We start from the raw sequence: 15908 nt of genomic DNA on the forward strand, positions 1-15908 counted from the left end.
TTAAATTGTAATATGTTATATTTTATTCTCTTAGGAACTTTTTGAAATTTAAAGTCGGTATATATGGTATGTACACGGCGCTTGGTGCCGTTATCGTGCGTGACGTAGTGTGTAACATTGCGTTGTAAACAAGTTCGCCGCCGCTATCATTCGTACTATGACCTCCGAGCGAGCAGGTAACTGTCGCGTGCCGCTCAATGTGTCGTATTATTTTACAAATTGCGATCGTGTGACGTGTACCACGAGACGTTAAACACTTTCTACAATAATTAAGATTAACGATCGTTACACCGTTCCCATAATTAATGATTCGCGAATACATCTATACAACGATCACTCTTCGAAACTACATTTCGTGCTTTTTCTTTGTTAGATCTGGAACATGTTACTTAAAACGCTCGTAATTAATTGTCCTTCTTCAAGTGAGCATTGTACAAGTGTCATGAAAAGAAACAATAAGAAAAGTGAGCAAGAAAGTGCCAGGGGAACAGGAGGAAGTCTATAATAACTGTAGTACATTAAATATTTCGTTTTCCTAAAATTATTATTACTTTTTTAAATTTAAACACAATATACGCGTCGCGATATCATTTGTAACTCTGACCTTCGAACGAGCAGGTAACTGCCGCGTGCTACTCGATATGTCGTATTATTTTACGAATTGAATCGTGCGATGAGTACCACGAAATGTCGAACACTTCGTACAATTAAGACTAACGATCGTTACACTGCTCCTATATAATTCATGAACACATGGATGCGGACAACGGTCACTTTTCGAAACCACTTTCGTGCTTTTTCTTCGTTGAGTGTCAGAACGTGTTACTTAAAACGCTCGTAATTCATCGTACTTTCCCAAGTGAATGTTATACAAGTGTCATGAAGAAACGGCAAGAAAGACGAATAAGAGAGATGTCTAGAGAACAGAAGGAATGTAGGCGACATCGGATGGCAGCGGAGCAACAGTGCCGATGAGTAACTACTCTTTATTCATTATTTTTTAACGGAATTACTCGTTTAAATTTATTTTAAAAGATATGAAAATATCAGAAAAGGGAAGATATAATTTAGATTATTAAACAATAATACAATTCTGTTACTTGTAATTTAATTTATAATTTCAGTGGACTATATTGCATTCTTGTAATATAATAGTACAATCGATATTATTTAAGTTTAAAAAATAAATGATGAATCAGTATATTAAGTTAAGTATGTACATATATTATATGATGGGGTCAATTTTAATTATTTCGCAACTCAAAAACTAGCATTCTTTTCAGCATTCTTGTAACAGAATTTTTAATTCTGATTAATTCGTACAACATTACAAAGTATCATAAAGTGAATATATGATAGATGACAGTGATATATGATAGATTTCAGAATTCTTTAAAATATTGAATATAATCATTTACAACGCGCGCGTATAATCTTCAGTTAATAAATTTTTAAATAACCTTTTTTCATGAAGAAAGCAGGCGAAGTGTGATGGAATCAATGCAGTATGAAAAAATTTACATATAAAATTTAGGACGTAGTTGGCATAAACACATGGCCGAGAAAGAAGTATAATTAGAGAGTGAAAATGCCTGACTCATTTTTACATAATTAATTATTTTAATTTGTTATAACGTAGAATATATTAACACAGGATATGTGTAAACATTGTTTGCGGCTAGTAATTAATATTTTATAATTATTAGAGTTCTATTCCCTATATCAATTCCAATACGGCTAATTGATGTGCCAGATTAACGACCTGTTTTGCGATATAATTATTTTTTTCTTCTAATTTGTATTTTGTGTATATGAATGGTAATTAAGATGGCTTTTGTTATACATTTTTTATTATATCCTTTTTAATATTTATATCTGTTTGGATAAGAACAATTTGACATTTTTATTACAAATAATTGTAAATAACTTGAAAATGATCTAAATTACGCAATTACAAAATATCGTAAAAATTTAGCATTTATATTTTTTAATCCCGTTTTAATCAAATTCCGTTAGTTTATCAAGTATATAGTAATAAATATTCTATTTACTTCTGATAAATATTTCCTACAACTAAATATTTAATTTATCACATTTAGATAAATTGGATAAGTCGATTTTCTTTTAATGAAAGAGTTAAGTGTCTATTAAAACTATCTTATATAATATATTAGGATATTGTGAAACTTTAATTTTGTCAATATTAAATACGATTATATGTTAAGATACTACTAAATATTTTAATTTTATTTATTCGTACGTATAAAATAATGAAGTAGCGTTTCGAATTAAATTATTTCAGATAATATTGCATTAGAATTATATATATATTATACTAGAAAATTGCAATGCGATGTGGTGACCTTAAGGCGTTAAAGCGAGTCGAGCCTTTTCTAGTCAGCTGAATCCGTGCTTTCAACGTTATTAATCGCGCGGCGGAATTGAGAGGGCAGTTACCCGCAGTGGTAGCGGTCCATTGAACCTTCGACTCGAGAGAATTCACCACGTTACTTATTTATCAGACACGTACGTGTCTCAGTGTGTGCGTACGTGTGCGAAGTACACCTTTGCGCGTTTAAAGAACCGTGCGGACGAACCGCCTCGTGGGAAAAAGGCACTTTCCACGCGGCCAAGATAGAATCAGGGAGTCGCGGCGATTGGATTGGAGCCTCGACGAAAAACTTATTGGGATTCCTTGCGGATATAAAGGTTCGGTGGGAGTCCTCCGTCAAAGACTCGACGGGAGATTGATCGATAGCTCTGGCCTCGCACCGATATTAACCCTCGCTCTTGAAATTATTCGTTTTATTCGACCGCGCGAATCTATATTCGACGATATTACCTCACATCGCGAATATTAATTTCACGCGATGTTGCACGGCGCATGTAATTATGGAAGATAAGTCGCGAATATAGCTGACTAAATGCGCACGATGACGTTTTTCGTGGTGGTACGCGGGTGAAAATAAATTAGGTCGTTGAACACGAGTGCGATTTTCCGGTTAATATATCCTTTTCCCTTTTTTCCTCGGAAATTAATTAAATTTAATTAATATTAAATATCAGAACTTTCATGGCACGTATTTTGTTTCATAAATAGATATTATCTTAATTAACGTTACAGTTATAGCCGCATTTATTGCAGTCCAGTTATGTTATTTACTCTGCTATTCCTGTTCTTTCTAACACAGAGTTATACATCCGCTTTTTTAAAATATCGATTCGTATTATATTTGTTGTATTAATTTGCTTTTTAAGTGTAGATTGGATATATTAAGGTATTAGAAATAATTATTTTTGAAAGAAAGAACACGGGAAATCTTTTTCTGCCTTACGTTGAGGAAAAGAAACGAAATGATCTATTCGTATGACAAGATTCCGTTGCCTTGCAGAAGAAATCGAACGCGACGAGAGCGAGGAAAAAGTGATGACATTTTGGAAACGACGTTGAGACAGTCAGTTGATTTCCGTTCGGTCGACACACGATCAGAATCGACGTTTCCCCATCGCGGGAGAGGGTAATCTATCTGATATCGAAACCGGCACGCCATAAATATCGCAGCAAGCGGAGCGCCTCGATTTTCTTTCTCGTAAATATGCGACTACGTCCGCGTGAAAAATCTCACCGAGAGAACGCTCTCTCGGGTTTTATCTTTCTTCACCCACCGCCGCCGCCACTGCTGTTGCCGTCGTCGTTTCTTTGCTCCTGTTTCGTAACACCGTCTGCCCACAAGCCCTTTGCTTGCGAATGTAATAGTGCTTCTGTACCTGTTATCAAACATGCAGACGATTTTTATGCTCTCATTATCAGTATAATATGAAATCGAGATTACATTTCTCATTTCCCATTTCGGCGATAAGTTTATTTTGAGCAACTCAAATACCATAGGTACGTTTCATGTTTTTTTTGCATTTTTTTTTTTTTTAGAAAAATTTCTATTACGTACTGAAATTACATGAATAATTTTATATGAGGACATATAGTGTGTGATATATTTTATTTATTTTATCTTATATTTATGCAATTTATTTGAAGGAAATACGTCTCATGATTTTATATCGTTAGGCGGATATTTGGTTTGCGATATTTTATGATATTCCAAGAGCATCCGACATGGAATTATTGCGTTCCGCATTTTTAACGTAAAGGGGTGAGCAGGCACATCCATGGGTGCGTTATCAGCAATTTCGCGGCGTCCTATAGAGCTGCAGATTGCGGCTTCGTCTATATAATACGACGGCGGACGCGTCGCAAATTAGAATGACGTGGAGCTTGCGCACTACGTATATCACGAGAGAAATTCGCGGTGACACTTTATTGATTTCAAGATTATCGCGATTCTCCGACGGTGGCACACGACTTTGTCGATGAGAGGACGACGACGAGGTGGAGAAAAAGGACAAAGGGAGCAGGAGGAAGTCGATTCGGGTGGAAAAGAGTAGAGGGTGACGATGTGTGTGTGGCGGCGACGGTGAATGAGAGATATTGTATTCGCGAGATCGTAATTGCGACCTCCCCAGTGCGATATCTGTAGGGATTTCCATCCGCGTGCAAAACATCAATACGGTTAATCGCGAAATGTGTATTATTATCTGTTGCGAAAATCGACTTCGCAAACGATCGTCCACTTCCGTCGCCGATTGCCTTTTCTTTATGATGTCAATTACGCAATGTCAAATTTCAATGATGCGTCTACATATCTGTATATACACTTTATTAATATGAATGAATCAAATTAAAAAATATATATATAGATGAAAGTAGCATTTTCCCAATTATTCCACTTCCATACTTTTAGTTTAATGAAATAAAGCTATCGCTGCCAAGCGATAGTTAATTACAAGACATTCAACTTATATATAGCATATATTTAAATTTTTTAACAGAAATTAAATTTTAAAAATTTATAATGTCAATAATATTTTGTTGCAAAGTTATTTAATCGTTTAGTTGTCAATTAGTATTCTTCTTTTATCTGGAGCTTGAATAAACATATTAAATAAAATGAATAAATTGAAAATGTGTTTAAATATTATTTTGTATAAATATATATAGATATGCAGAATTTAAATTTCAATTTCATCTGTTCACGCCGATATCTCGGAAACTGTTACAGTTAAACGAAAAATAAAAGGTCTAATGAGATTTTTTTTGAGATGATTTTTATTGTTAGTATGATAGAATCGTATTCATTCGCTGTGAAATTTTAAGAGAGAAAGAGGTCAAATTTTCCAGATGCAAAAATAACATCATTCGATCCTGATAAGAAAAGATAATTTCAATGACTTATAATAGTAAGGTTTATCTTTGATATTATGGATGAATTTTTAAAAATTGTCTTCAAAAAGAATATCAATTTCTATTCGATCAATCTGTCATGTTATCTCGAAAACTATTAAAGTTAGACGAAAAATTTAAATAAATTTTTAATAGGATTACTTTGAAACGGTTTAATATATAATTTGGTTTATGTTGAGTGTAAAGCACTGCTATTCTTGTCGGAAGTTTCCATTTGAAAAATTCGATTACATCTCTTAAAATTTTGTAGGGGATGAATATGGTTTTATTACACTAAAAATCAAAGTAATCTCGTTAAACGATTTTGTTTTATTTTTCATCTAACTTTTTAATAGTTTTCGAGATCGGCGTGGCTAAATTAATTAAAGTTTTATCGGCAATTGAAATGTAGGTAATTGGATTCAAATAAAAGAATAAAAGGCCTGAACAGATGTTTGTCTAAATTCTGATGTATAATTTCTGATAGACGTACATGAAAGAACGATTTTATTGAAATATCTGAATATTTAGTTAGATCTGAAAATAATTTTGTTGAATTATCGAAATAATTACGTAACATAAGCTGAAAGCTAGCTGATTGCTCTTTTAGTAAAATCATTTTTTTCTTATATGTTCATCAGAATTATATATCAGAATTCAGATAGATATTCAGGTCTGTCCTCTTTTTATTTAATTTTCTTTATTACAATTGATAATAGCTAATTCAAATAGTTACTAATACGCTAATTGACGTTGAAAAATGAGAATATTCAGCTATAACATAAATCTCATCCAAATATTGGCTGGCAGCTGAAAATATGTTCTCCAATATCAATACATTGCTTCTGCCGTCAAAACTAATAATGTTTACGAACTCATACACGCAGACAGGAAAGATTAATATTCCTGATCCAGTCTCTCTCTCTCTCTCTCTCTCTCTCTCTCTCTCTCTCTCTCTCTCTCTCTTTACGCTCATTCACATCAAATGTTGCAACAAATTGTGCGACGACTGTTTATTCATTCGAAATACGAAAAAAATACTTGGAAAATATATATTCATTGTCGCATCATATGCGGATTTTTCATCTCAGACAATGTGTGTTTTCTCGTGTATCGCTTGCAGGAAATTATTATGTTTTGATAGAATGAGATAAAATAAGAAATATAAAGTGCGGCAATGTGTATGCATTGTGCATTAATAATTGCATAGTGAATAAAAAATCTACTCAATATGCAATTGAATATTGTGCGCAACAGTATTCATTTTGAAACAATTTGATTACAATCGATGTATCTATCTCGGAACAATCGATATCTAAATTCCCAACAATTCCCAAATTTACATATATTGCATGTTTCCATTAATAATTTTCCAATTAAAATTAATTATGGTCCATTCATCAGGATTGATTTAGGTTGTACGGGTTTAATTTGAACGACATCATAATACGCACGAATATTGTATCCTTGCGTATTGTTATCCCCATGTCTTCATGTACCGATCGATCGGGACAAACAAAGCCGCTCACGATCCGTTATTCGGTGATTTCTCGCGATAACGGATGGTCTATCCCGCTTTATTCGGACCTTCCGGCCGAGGTGAACTTTCATAAAAGAATTCAAATTAGCCGACCACGTCGGAATTTAACTATCCCCGAGTGAGCGGCTGCTTGATGAAATTTTCGCTTCAGAGTATTGAACTCTTCGCGTTCTCCTCTTCGTCTGCCCGCACTTCTCTCCGATCGAAGTCGACGTGTACCTTATTTTTATACTATCGATCTAGACCGCTTTGACGTCGAACTTTGCATTATTCAGCGATTCCTTCTCAGCTCGCGAGCTTTCGTTCTCGTCGTACATACACTGGACGTTAAACATACAGGATGGTACTCTTGCCTTAATCTCGGCCAGACACGTCACTCGCTCGACTACTTGCACCATCGACACGATATTAATTATTTCAGTAAATTGCGCCTCGCGAGCGGTCGATTTTTCTACGGATAATCCGGCAAATAGAATCCAGTGTCCTTTATTTTTTGCAGAATCGGCGCGAAGATTATTTTTTTTCCTTGTGCAACCCTATTAATCCTACATGGAAAGAATGATTTTGTTGAAGTATCTAAATATTTAGTTAGATACAGATTTGAAAACAATTTTGTTGAATTAAAATAATTATGTTGCATCAAAATAATTTTGTAGAACACTTATGTATAACTGTTGATGATTTTGCTGTAAAAAGTTTTAACATTTTAGCAGCTAGTTTGAGCGCCTTACATAATTATTTTGATGGTGTAAACAAAATTATTTTCAGATCTAGATTCAGATAAACTTTTAAATATTTCATCAAAACCGTTCTTTCCGTGTGAGATCTGATGAAGAAGAAGATAAACTCGATCGCATTTCAAGAAGAAAATGTAAAGGCGCAATTTTAAAAGTGAAAAATACGATTTTTATCTCAATTTCACCTTTTTAAAATTTAATCTAATTCCAAAAACACTATTTATGCTAATGGAAAATATATTAATCATCATATATTTTTGTTTTTTGTTGCGATGTTAATATTGATGTTTTTTTATTTGGGTGTAAATTTATTAAAACAATGTACGCTCCGCAATTAAATTATTTTGCAACAATAATAAAGATTCGGAATATACAGTGTTCTATAATCATGTTCTCAGCTAAAAATAATATTTTTGCATCAAAATAAATTTACTTATTAACGTAAGATATAATTTTAATGACGAATTTATTCTACACACGAATAGTGACAGAATTGAACTTTTCTCTGTTTGGTGAGCGTTTGTTATGTAAGCATAGATATACTTTTACTGGATGTGCTAAAGAATTGAGGGCAGGATATCCTTATAATAGGATATAGCGATGACGAAACGTGCTTGCATGTGACACGTACTTGCGCGTTCACTCCCGTGTAAAACATGGGTAAACGTATCGTATGTGTAACATGTGCATTTGATGGCTGATAAACATGTCACATCATTTAATGTCAGAATTATCTAGATTAGGTTGATACTCTATTCGCCATCATACTCGGGATATTTTCACAAGATATTTTAAGAACATATTTTTCGAAGAAATCCAAGTAGATTATTTTATATCGCAATTCGAGAGGGTAATCACTTAATGTAATCGTGCGACAGAGTCTCTGAAATCAATTTATTATAAAATTCATACGAAACTCCGATGTGCAATCCGAAAATTACATACGCAATACGAGAAATAATATTAGATAAAATCGTTTACTTTATCAATGACTTCATATATAGTGAAGAAAATTATTTGTCGTCAGATGAAATCGTACGAAATCAAATGAAATCATGTAATCTGTAGGATTACAGGATTACTGTTTTAGCTAGTGATTTACCTCTCGACAATATCTCGTGAAGTGTCTTAATGTAATGTAAATAACATTCTTGCCATTTGACAAGTCCCATCGTGTGGACATTAACATCATATTTGAAGGATTATACAAGTATAGGATTATAATTTGAACGTATATGAGAAATGTATTGCATTTCATGTGGCTTTTCCCGCGAGAGTTCTTCGAAAATGCATTTTCCAAGGAAATCTCAGTTCGTAGATACGCGTTGATTATCGTCGCATCGCGGCGCGTTTACTCTGCTTTGCACAAAGTGTTAGGTAAACAAGTTCGCATCGTGCGCTTGTTTCTCTGTGACGACAGATGAGATGCCGCGGACAAGTATTCGCGGATAAAGCGCGAAACGTACCGTGTTATCTGTGCGACAGTTTCAACCTAGAATTATTATTTCGTTTACATAATACGAATTCTGTTAGTTTTACTTGATAAACACGAAGTGAGTCTCCACGCCACGATGAAAAACGATTGTGTATCATATTCCCACAACGAATTTCAGTGCGTTATGCTCCTTCAAATTAATTACAATTTATATTTCTGTAAAGTGGAGAAAGCGTTCCCAAGTGATCGTAACTTCAATTGCAACTTCGCTGCTTTATCTTTATCAAACGCGCATCGTTGTTGCTCGCTATATCGTCGGATGCATCAATATTGATTAGCACCGACCACGATTAATTAAATTTGCGCTCGCTGTCTGTGCTTCGAGTGGATCCATGATATATAAAGTGTGAGAAAGAGGGAGAGAAAGAGAGAAAGATATATATATATATATATACATATATGTGTAAAGACAGAATTTCTGGATTAAGTTGATTGGAGCACATACATAAGAACATGTGCAACGAAATGCATATGATTTTCTAATTTCTGCAAAATTATATCGCGCTTTTAATAAGCGAATATTGATAGATAGAAAATTATACACTAACATAAAGAATTAAACTATTTTAGAACTTCTATATATACAGGTCACCAAAATCCGGACAAATCGAACTGAATTATTTCCGTTGCTGAGCGCGAAGGCCTTCGATGATCGTGACTCTTCGATTATACTCCGCACTTAGTTTCAACATCGCAGTCGTTTTGAGAATATAACTGTTTACTAGAAGCATCAAGCTTTCTCGAATACCCACAACAACCTCTAGCGGAGGCACAATATAGTGGAAAATTTAAATTGAAATTTGTCTGGATTTTGGTGACACCTTGTACATACTATATAATTTTACATATAATTTTACTATATAATTGTTATTTCTCGGAATTTTTTATTAGCGTTTTCTTTACATGCATATATTATTTTTTCATTATCCATTGATCATTATTCTGAAATTGCAATTAGGAAATCAATTAGCTCTGTAAATTTGTTATTGGTAACATTTATTATTTATTTATAAAATTTTTTACAAAGATGTTTATAACTCTTTCTATTTTTTTTAAATTAAATTTAGATTCTGTTCCCATTTTTCTTCAAATATACAGAGAACCATCTCTTCTATTATAACTGTACATCTGTATTTAAACATGATCTCTTCGAATACTAGGAATAAGTGGATAAAACTCAAATTCTATCGATCAGAAACACGTAGGACGCATCGGTATCAATGCGAAAAAGGAATGCAATTCCCACGTCGATTGCCGGATTCGCCATCTTCGCATTCAAGCATCGTAGGCGACACTTAACGAAAGCGCCGTTGAAAGGGGCAACGATAAACGACTGGCGCGCGGTCACATTTCTGCTGGGCTAAAAGTAAAAATAGAATGAGTCTTTTACCACTCGCATCCTCATTTCTTCGTCCTCTATTTAAAGGAGCTCGCGATTCCTTAGATCAAAGGGAGTTGAAGGTATACTTACTCTGCTCCTAGATAAAACACGTTCCGACAATTTACAGTCGTTCGTTTGTTTTTATCAACACTTTCCCGAAGAGACCTTTATTATGCTTTGAAGAAATAAATAATATTCCTATTGGTCATTGATTTATTTGTTTAACTCGCAGACATGCATAATTAGATACGCGCAGTTATCAAGAAGCGTGGAACACAGAGAATATTATGTCTGACCAATATTAGTTTTATCCACTTATCCAGTCTTTCACGACTAAAGAGGACATTTGCGTTTGTTTATTGTCGGTGACGTAAATAGCGGATCATTTCTGTTCGGACCACTCTCGTAATTACGAGTCGCTTTTACGAACGATGCAGTTTCAAAATATGCCACTTTAGCAAATTACAAAATATTTGTATAATTTTGCAAACTGGTGCAACGCGCGGAGCGAACTCAGCATGTTCTTTATTTCTATGCGATAACAAGATCCGTTTTCAATCATCGTTTTCGCGGTTAAATCAAGTCTTCGCAAGCATGTCGTCGTGTTTCTTTTTCAGAGAAAGAGAGTGAAAGAGAGAGAGAGAGAGAGAGAGAGAGAGAGAGAGAGAGAGAGAGAGAGAGAATATCAAGCGCCATCGCTGTGCCGCTTTAAACTTTTAGAGAGAACGTTCTCTCTTTAGTGCGCCCGGCCGAGATTTCCGGGCGTGAATTTACATAAACGTGCCGCTCAATTTAGCAACTACCAACGGAAACGGATAAAAAACAATACTCGCGGAATTATCTGACGCACAACGCACGTTGGCAAAGTAGCCGCGCGAAAGTACTTTTATTTTTAAGTCTCGAAACTACATTGCATGTCAGAAATCTCTCTATTACATAAATTATTATAAGAGTAAAAAAATTAAATTTGGCGTTATTACGCTAATAAACATTTACTTGTTTTTTTAAGATTTTTGAAACGCTGTCCTCTTAATTTATATATTTAGAAAATGAAGGAATTAATAGTACACTCGTTCAATTAGTGTTTAATCTTTCTTTTCATTTTACTGATATATATACATTACAGGAAAGACAATTATTAAATACTTGTTTTGCAACAAAATTCAGTATATTTTTATTGGAAATACATTTCACTTGATGAAGATGATATCTACAAAGAAAATAAGTCTATTTACACGACTTTTATACGAGGGTTTGATAGGAAAATATTGCCGGTAAACAGAAATGGCAATATGATTTATTTAGGTCGAACGGTATTTCTGTTAATTCATAATAATTGCCGCCCCAATTACTATGTCGATCATATTACATTGTATAGAATATTGAAGATGCATCGTATATAATGCCACGTCGAACAGCTCCTCTGCATTGTTCGCGGCGCGAAATTATTGGAAACGAGCTGAAGTATACATGACTGCGCCATTAAACCTTCACGACGTAACAAAGACGATTGTAGTAAGCCCATATCATTACGACGTATATGATGAATGAATTCTCCGCGAGACTCATTCGACACATATCGCATACGTTAATTATTTTCCGTTCCAATAATTTGTTATGGCATATTTTCAGCAAGCGAAATCGATTTTCTTTTTTCATTAATAAATATATTCTATTCTTTATTTAGCTAATTTTTTATATAGCTAATTTTGCGTGTTTAATATAATTCACACATTTATATTTAATTCTTATATTTAATTAAAATGATAGCGGCAGAGTAGTGTCGCAAATAGTTGTAGACTGTTAGATATAATTGGTCGCTTTTTTTCATGATCGAATTTTGTAAAAGAATTAAAATATTTCTCTCCATTTTCTAAACGATCTACTTTATTTTGCATTCCAAAGATCAACGATATAAGTTATATAAATATTATATATAAGAGTCGCAAATGAAATGTTACGTTACTGACTTTCATGTAATTACGTCAAAATTTTCGTAAACTTCTGTCTGTTTCTACCAATGTAGAATAACTTTAATCTCGATTCAACTTAGGGTAACTTCGATACATACGCCGCACCTATCAAAAACTTAATTTATTAATATTATTTACTATGTTTAAAGTTTATTTAAAGTAAACGAACTGTATCAGTAAAAACTTTGTACTGTTTACTATTATGAAAAAAATATTAGAAATCGGAATTATTTATATTTCGTATTAAAAAATGAACTTTTTAAATACGAAATATAAATAAACCCTTGCATTTTTACCGTATATTCCATAGGGATGGGATATGTGACTACTCATAGGGAGAGGGGGGAGGGAGGAAGGTATGACTCATGAAAAATTTACAAATAATGCATATAAATAAGACATAAAATGACATAATAATTTATAAAATGCGTTTATAAAATTTTATTAAGAAGTAAGAAAATGATAAATATGTATATGAAATAATAAATAATAATTACAATCTTCCCACATATATTACAAGTGTTATGACATGAGGTACATATTTCATGTAATGTTTAGTGCACTGAATTCAATCTGCGCACTTTGCTTTGGGCATAAATCCCTCCCGCTAAAAATGCTATATATCTCAAACAGGTGAGATATACAAGACAACAAACTAAACAAAGAATACAAGAGCAAAATACTTATATTTTGTTATACAACATGCTTTACTATTTCTCTACGTACCACTAAATCTTTTGCACATCTTACAGTAATCATTTTACGTAGATTATAATTTATGATGGCACTACTTAACAGTGACAAAAAAATCGATTCAATAATTATACTTACAATAATTTCATTAATATTAATAGTAAGAAACTGAAATCATAACACAATACTAATACAACATAAAGGCACGTAACAGAGTAGTTGCGGAAAAATTACCGCCACTCCTTCTATTTTTTCTGACTTCTGCGGCGTATTTTGCCGGAGTTACTCTACTCTTCCTTTTCTTTCTAATTCTTGAGATTAAAGTTAATTTACATTAGTAGCATTTTGACAAATTCCGCATATGTGAAATCACTGTTGAAAGATTCGCGATGTCGATGATCGGGGCGCCATTGCACTAAATTCCCAATCGAGTTACGATCTCTTCGAACAAGACCGGCAGGAAATCGAGTTACACAGTCGAGTATGGCGTGCGTCTCAGTGTCGAAAACTTCGCCGGCGTTCTCGTCGTCGTAGTCGTGACGTTCACTCCGGATGTTACTGCTGTCGTTCTCTCGAGGTCTTCGGCGGCGGAGTTTCGACTTTTGACACGTTCCGTATGTAGCGACTACTACGTGTCTCCTTTAACTTTGTGCGGGCACCGACGTTCGCGGCGTGCTTGTTAACCAGTTAAAGCTATTGTGACCGAAATGCTAGACGAACGTGAACCGGCTGTATACTGGCGCCTAAGAGACGCATCCGGTAACATCTTAAAATGTCGCGACATCGTCGGCGAGGATTCGCTCAGCAGGTCGTTGAAGTAAACTGCACAATCAGCTTTGCCAAATTCTTAACATATTTACGAAAAAAAAATTGAAACTTAAGCTCGCAGCACAGACTTTTGCATAACGCATAACGCGTAGCTTATGCGTATGCATAAGCGATTCTGATCAATCAATCAGAATCTTTCCTTTTTTCCTACTTCACTGAAGAGAAGCATTTTAATTAGATTCTTTTATGCGCTATGCATTATGCGTTATGCAAAAGTCTGTGCTGCGGCCATTATACTACGTGGTAATTTTAAACTGATTAATAATAAAAATGAATAAAAAATAAGTCGATTTTTTAAAAGAAAAATTTTTAAGAAAGATTTAATATATAAAATCAATATATATAATTTATTTAATTACTTAGAAAATTATATATAATTTTATATATAATTAGTTATATATAATTAATTTTATATATAATTTATATATAATTAGTGTCGCGAGTAGTTACATTACTGTAGTCAACAATTTTATTCTCTCTTTTTTTTCTCTTAAACTTTGATACAGAATCACGAATGCATTACATTATACGTAAAAGTATTTATATATGTATATTATAGGTGCGTTTGGCATTGTCAAATCGGAGGCGTCCGTTTGCTCTTTTACCTCGAAAATCGTTCGGCAACTCGCATCTTTCTATTACATGTCATCTCATCTGCGTTCGATATTAACATTTCTAGAGCTAATTGAGCTGCTTAATCCACTTCGGATTCAAAGACCGAACTCGCAGGACTAATGCAGATTTTCACGCCTAAATTAAATTTACATTTACAATTTTGTATATTTATGATACTGATTATATTTATGTACGTTATGTATTAACGAATCAATTGGATATATATATATATATATATCCAATTGATTCGTTAATACATAACGTACATTCATCTTTTTTAATACTTTTATTTTACAAATAGTGTATTTGAACAGTTTATAACGCTATCAAACAAATGTTGTCAAGAAATTGATAGAGTACATTATGTACAATATTTAACGAGGAAAGTAAGTTTTTAATTCTTTTCCTCTTTATGAATTTGAAGTTACGTATTTGAAAATAAAGAATTTCATGTTATAATCTAACTTTAAAGAACAGTTTACAACTCTGTAGAATTCGGAATTAATTTTTGGCACTCGGATTGTTTGAAGATCATGTGATCAAGTTCTCTGCTAAATCGCATCTCAGATTTACGCTGCCAAACGCACCTTATATTATTTTACTCAGATATTATCCAAAAAATCGGATAGTATTATAAGTGACAGACTATCAACATTTTTCTTTTCGTAATTTTAAGTAATAGTCTGAATAGTAGTTTCTTCATGAGACAATAGAGGAGATATAACAATAGAGGTTATAAAATGTACTCTCTAATAAGAGTCCGGATATGGAGGTAATATGGTGGTAATATTTCGCTCTGTATTGAAGAATATATATAGGAAACAACGTTTATAGCGCGCTTACAGCGTATACAACGCCCAAACCGAATATAGTAAAATATAACAAGCTATTATCGTAAAAGTATGCGTCATAACAAAATATCTCATTACTCGGCAAGACGTGGCAATAAAAATTTTTGCCAATTTGTATCAATTTTTACAAGAAAAATGATTGTTATTGTATGCCTAATTGTAATGTTTATCCATATTTGTCTAGTTCAAGATTGTTTAAATAATTGAGAAAGACCAGATTTTTATTTAAGGTCTTCTAGGATCATGTAGAGTTTATTAAAGGTTATATGCTCTGCGATACAGAATCAAATATTGCCGCCATATTTGTCTAGAATAATCAGATTTTTTACTTGAAGGTTTGTAATAAAAACAATACAGTGCATTGCGATAAAATGGAATAATAGATGATAACATTTTTCTATTTTCTATGTTCTATTTTCTATTTTCTAGTTTCAATGAGTTTCCTGAATATATATTATACATAATGCAATGTTAAAAAAATGAAACAAAAGTAAAATTTTAATCTTATAAGAATACC

General features: G+C 33.2%; 1 protein-coding gene across 6 annotated transcripts in view; it reads left to right on the top strand.

Moving 5' to 3' along the window:
- The window catches only part of LOC105145459 (Down syndrome cell adhesion molecule 4), a 230904-nt gene that overhangs the window by 96731 nt on the left and 118265 nt on the right, over window positions 1-15908 (top strand). The window contains exon 1 of one of the 6 annotated variants that reach the window (XM_087405825.1): window positions 103-975. The exons of the other annotated variants lie outside the window; for them this stretch is intronic. Coding sequence (XP_087261951.1) covers window positions 972-975 — 4 coding nt within the window. The 5' untranslated portion in view covers window positions 103-971. Of the gene's footprint in view, window positions 1-102; window positions 976-15908 lie in introns of those variants that run through there. 6 annotated transcript variants of the gene reach the window in all.

This window comes from Acromyrmex echinatior, chromosome 4 (assembly GCF_024713525.1).
Source record: "Acromyrmex echinatior isolate Ae372 chromosome 4, ASM2471352v2, whole genome shotgun sequence".
In the NCBI taxonomy this organism is placed as follows: domain Eukaryota; kingdom Metazoa; phylum Arthropoda; class Insecta; order Hymenoptera; family Formicidae; genus Acromyrmex; species Acromyrmex echinatior.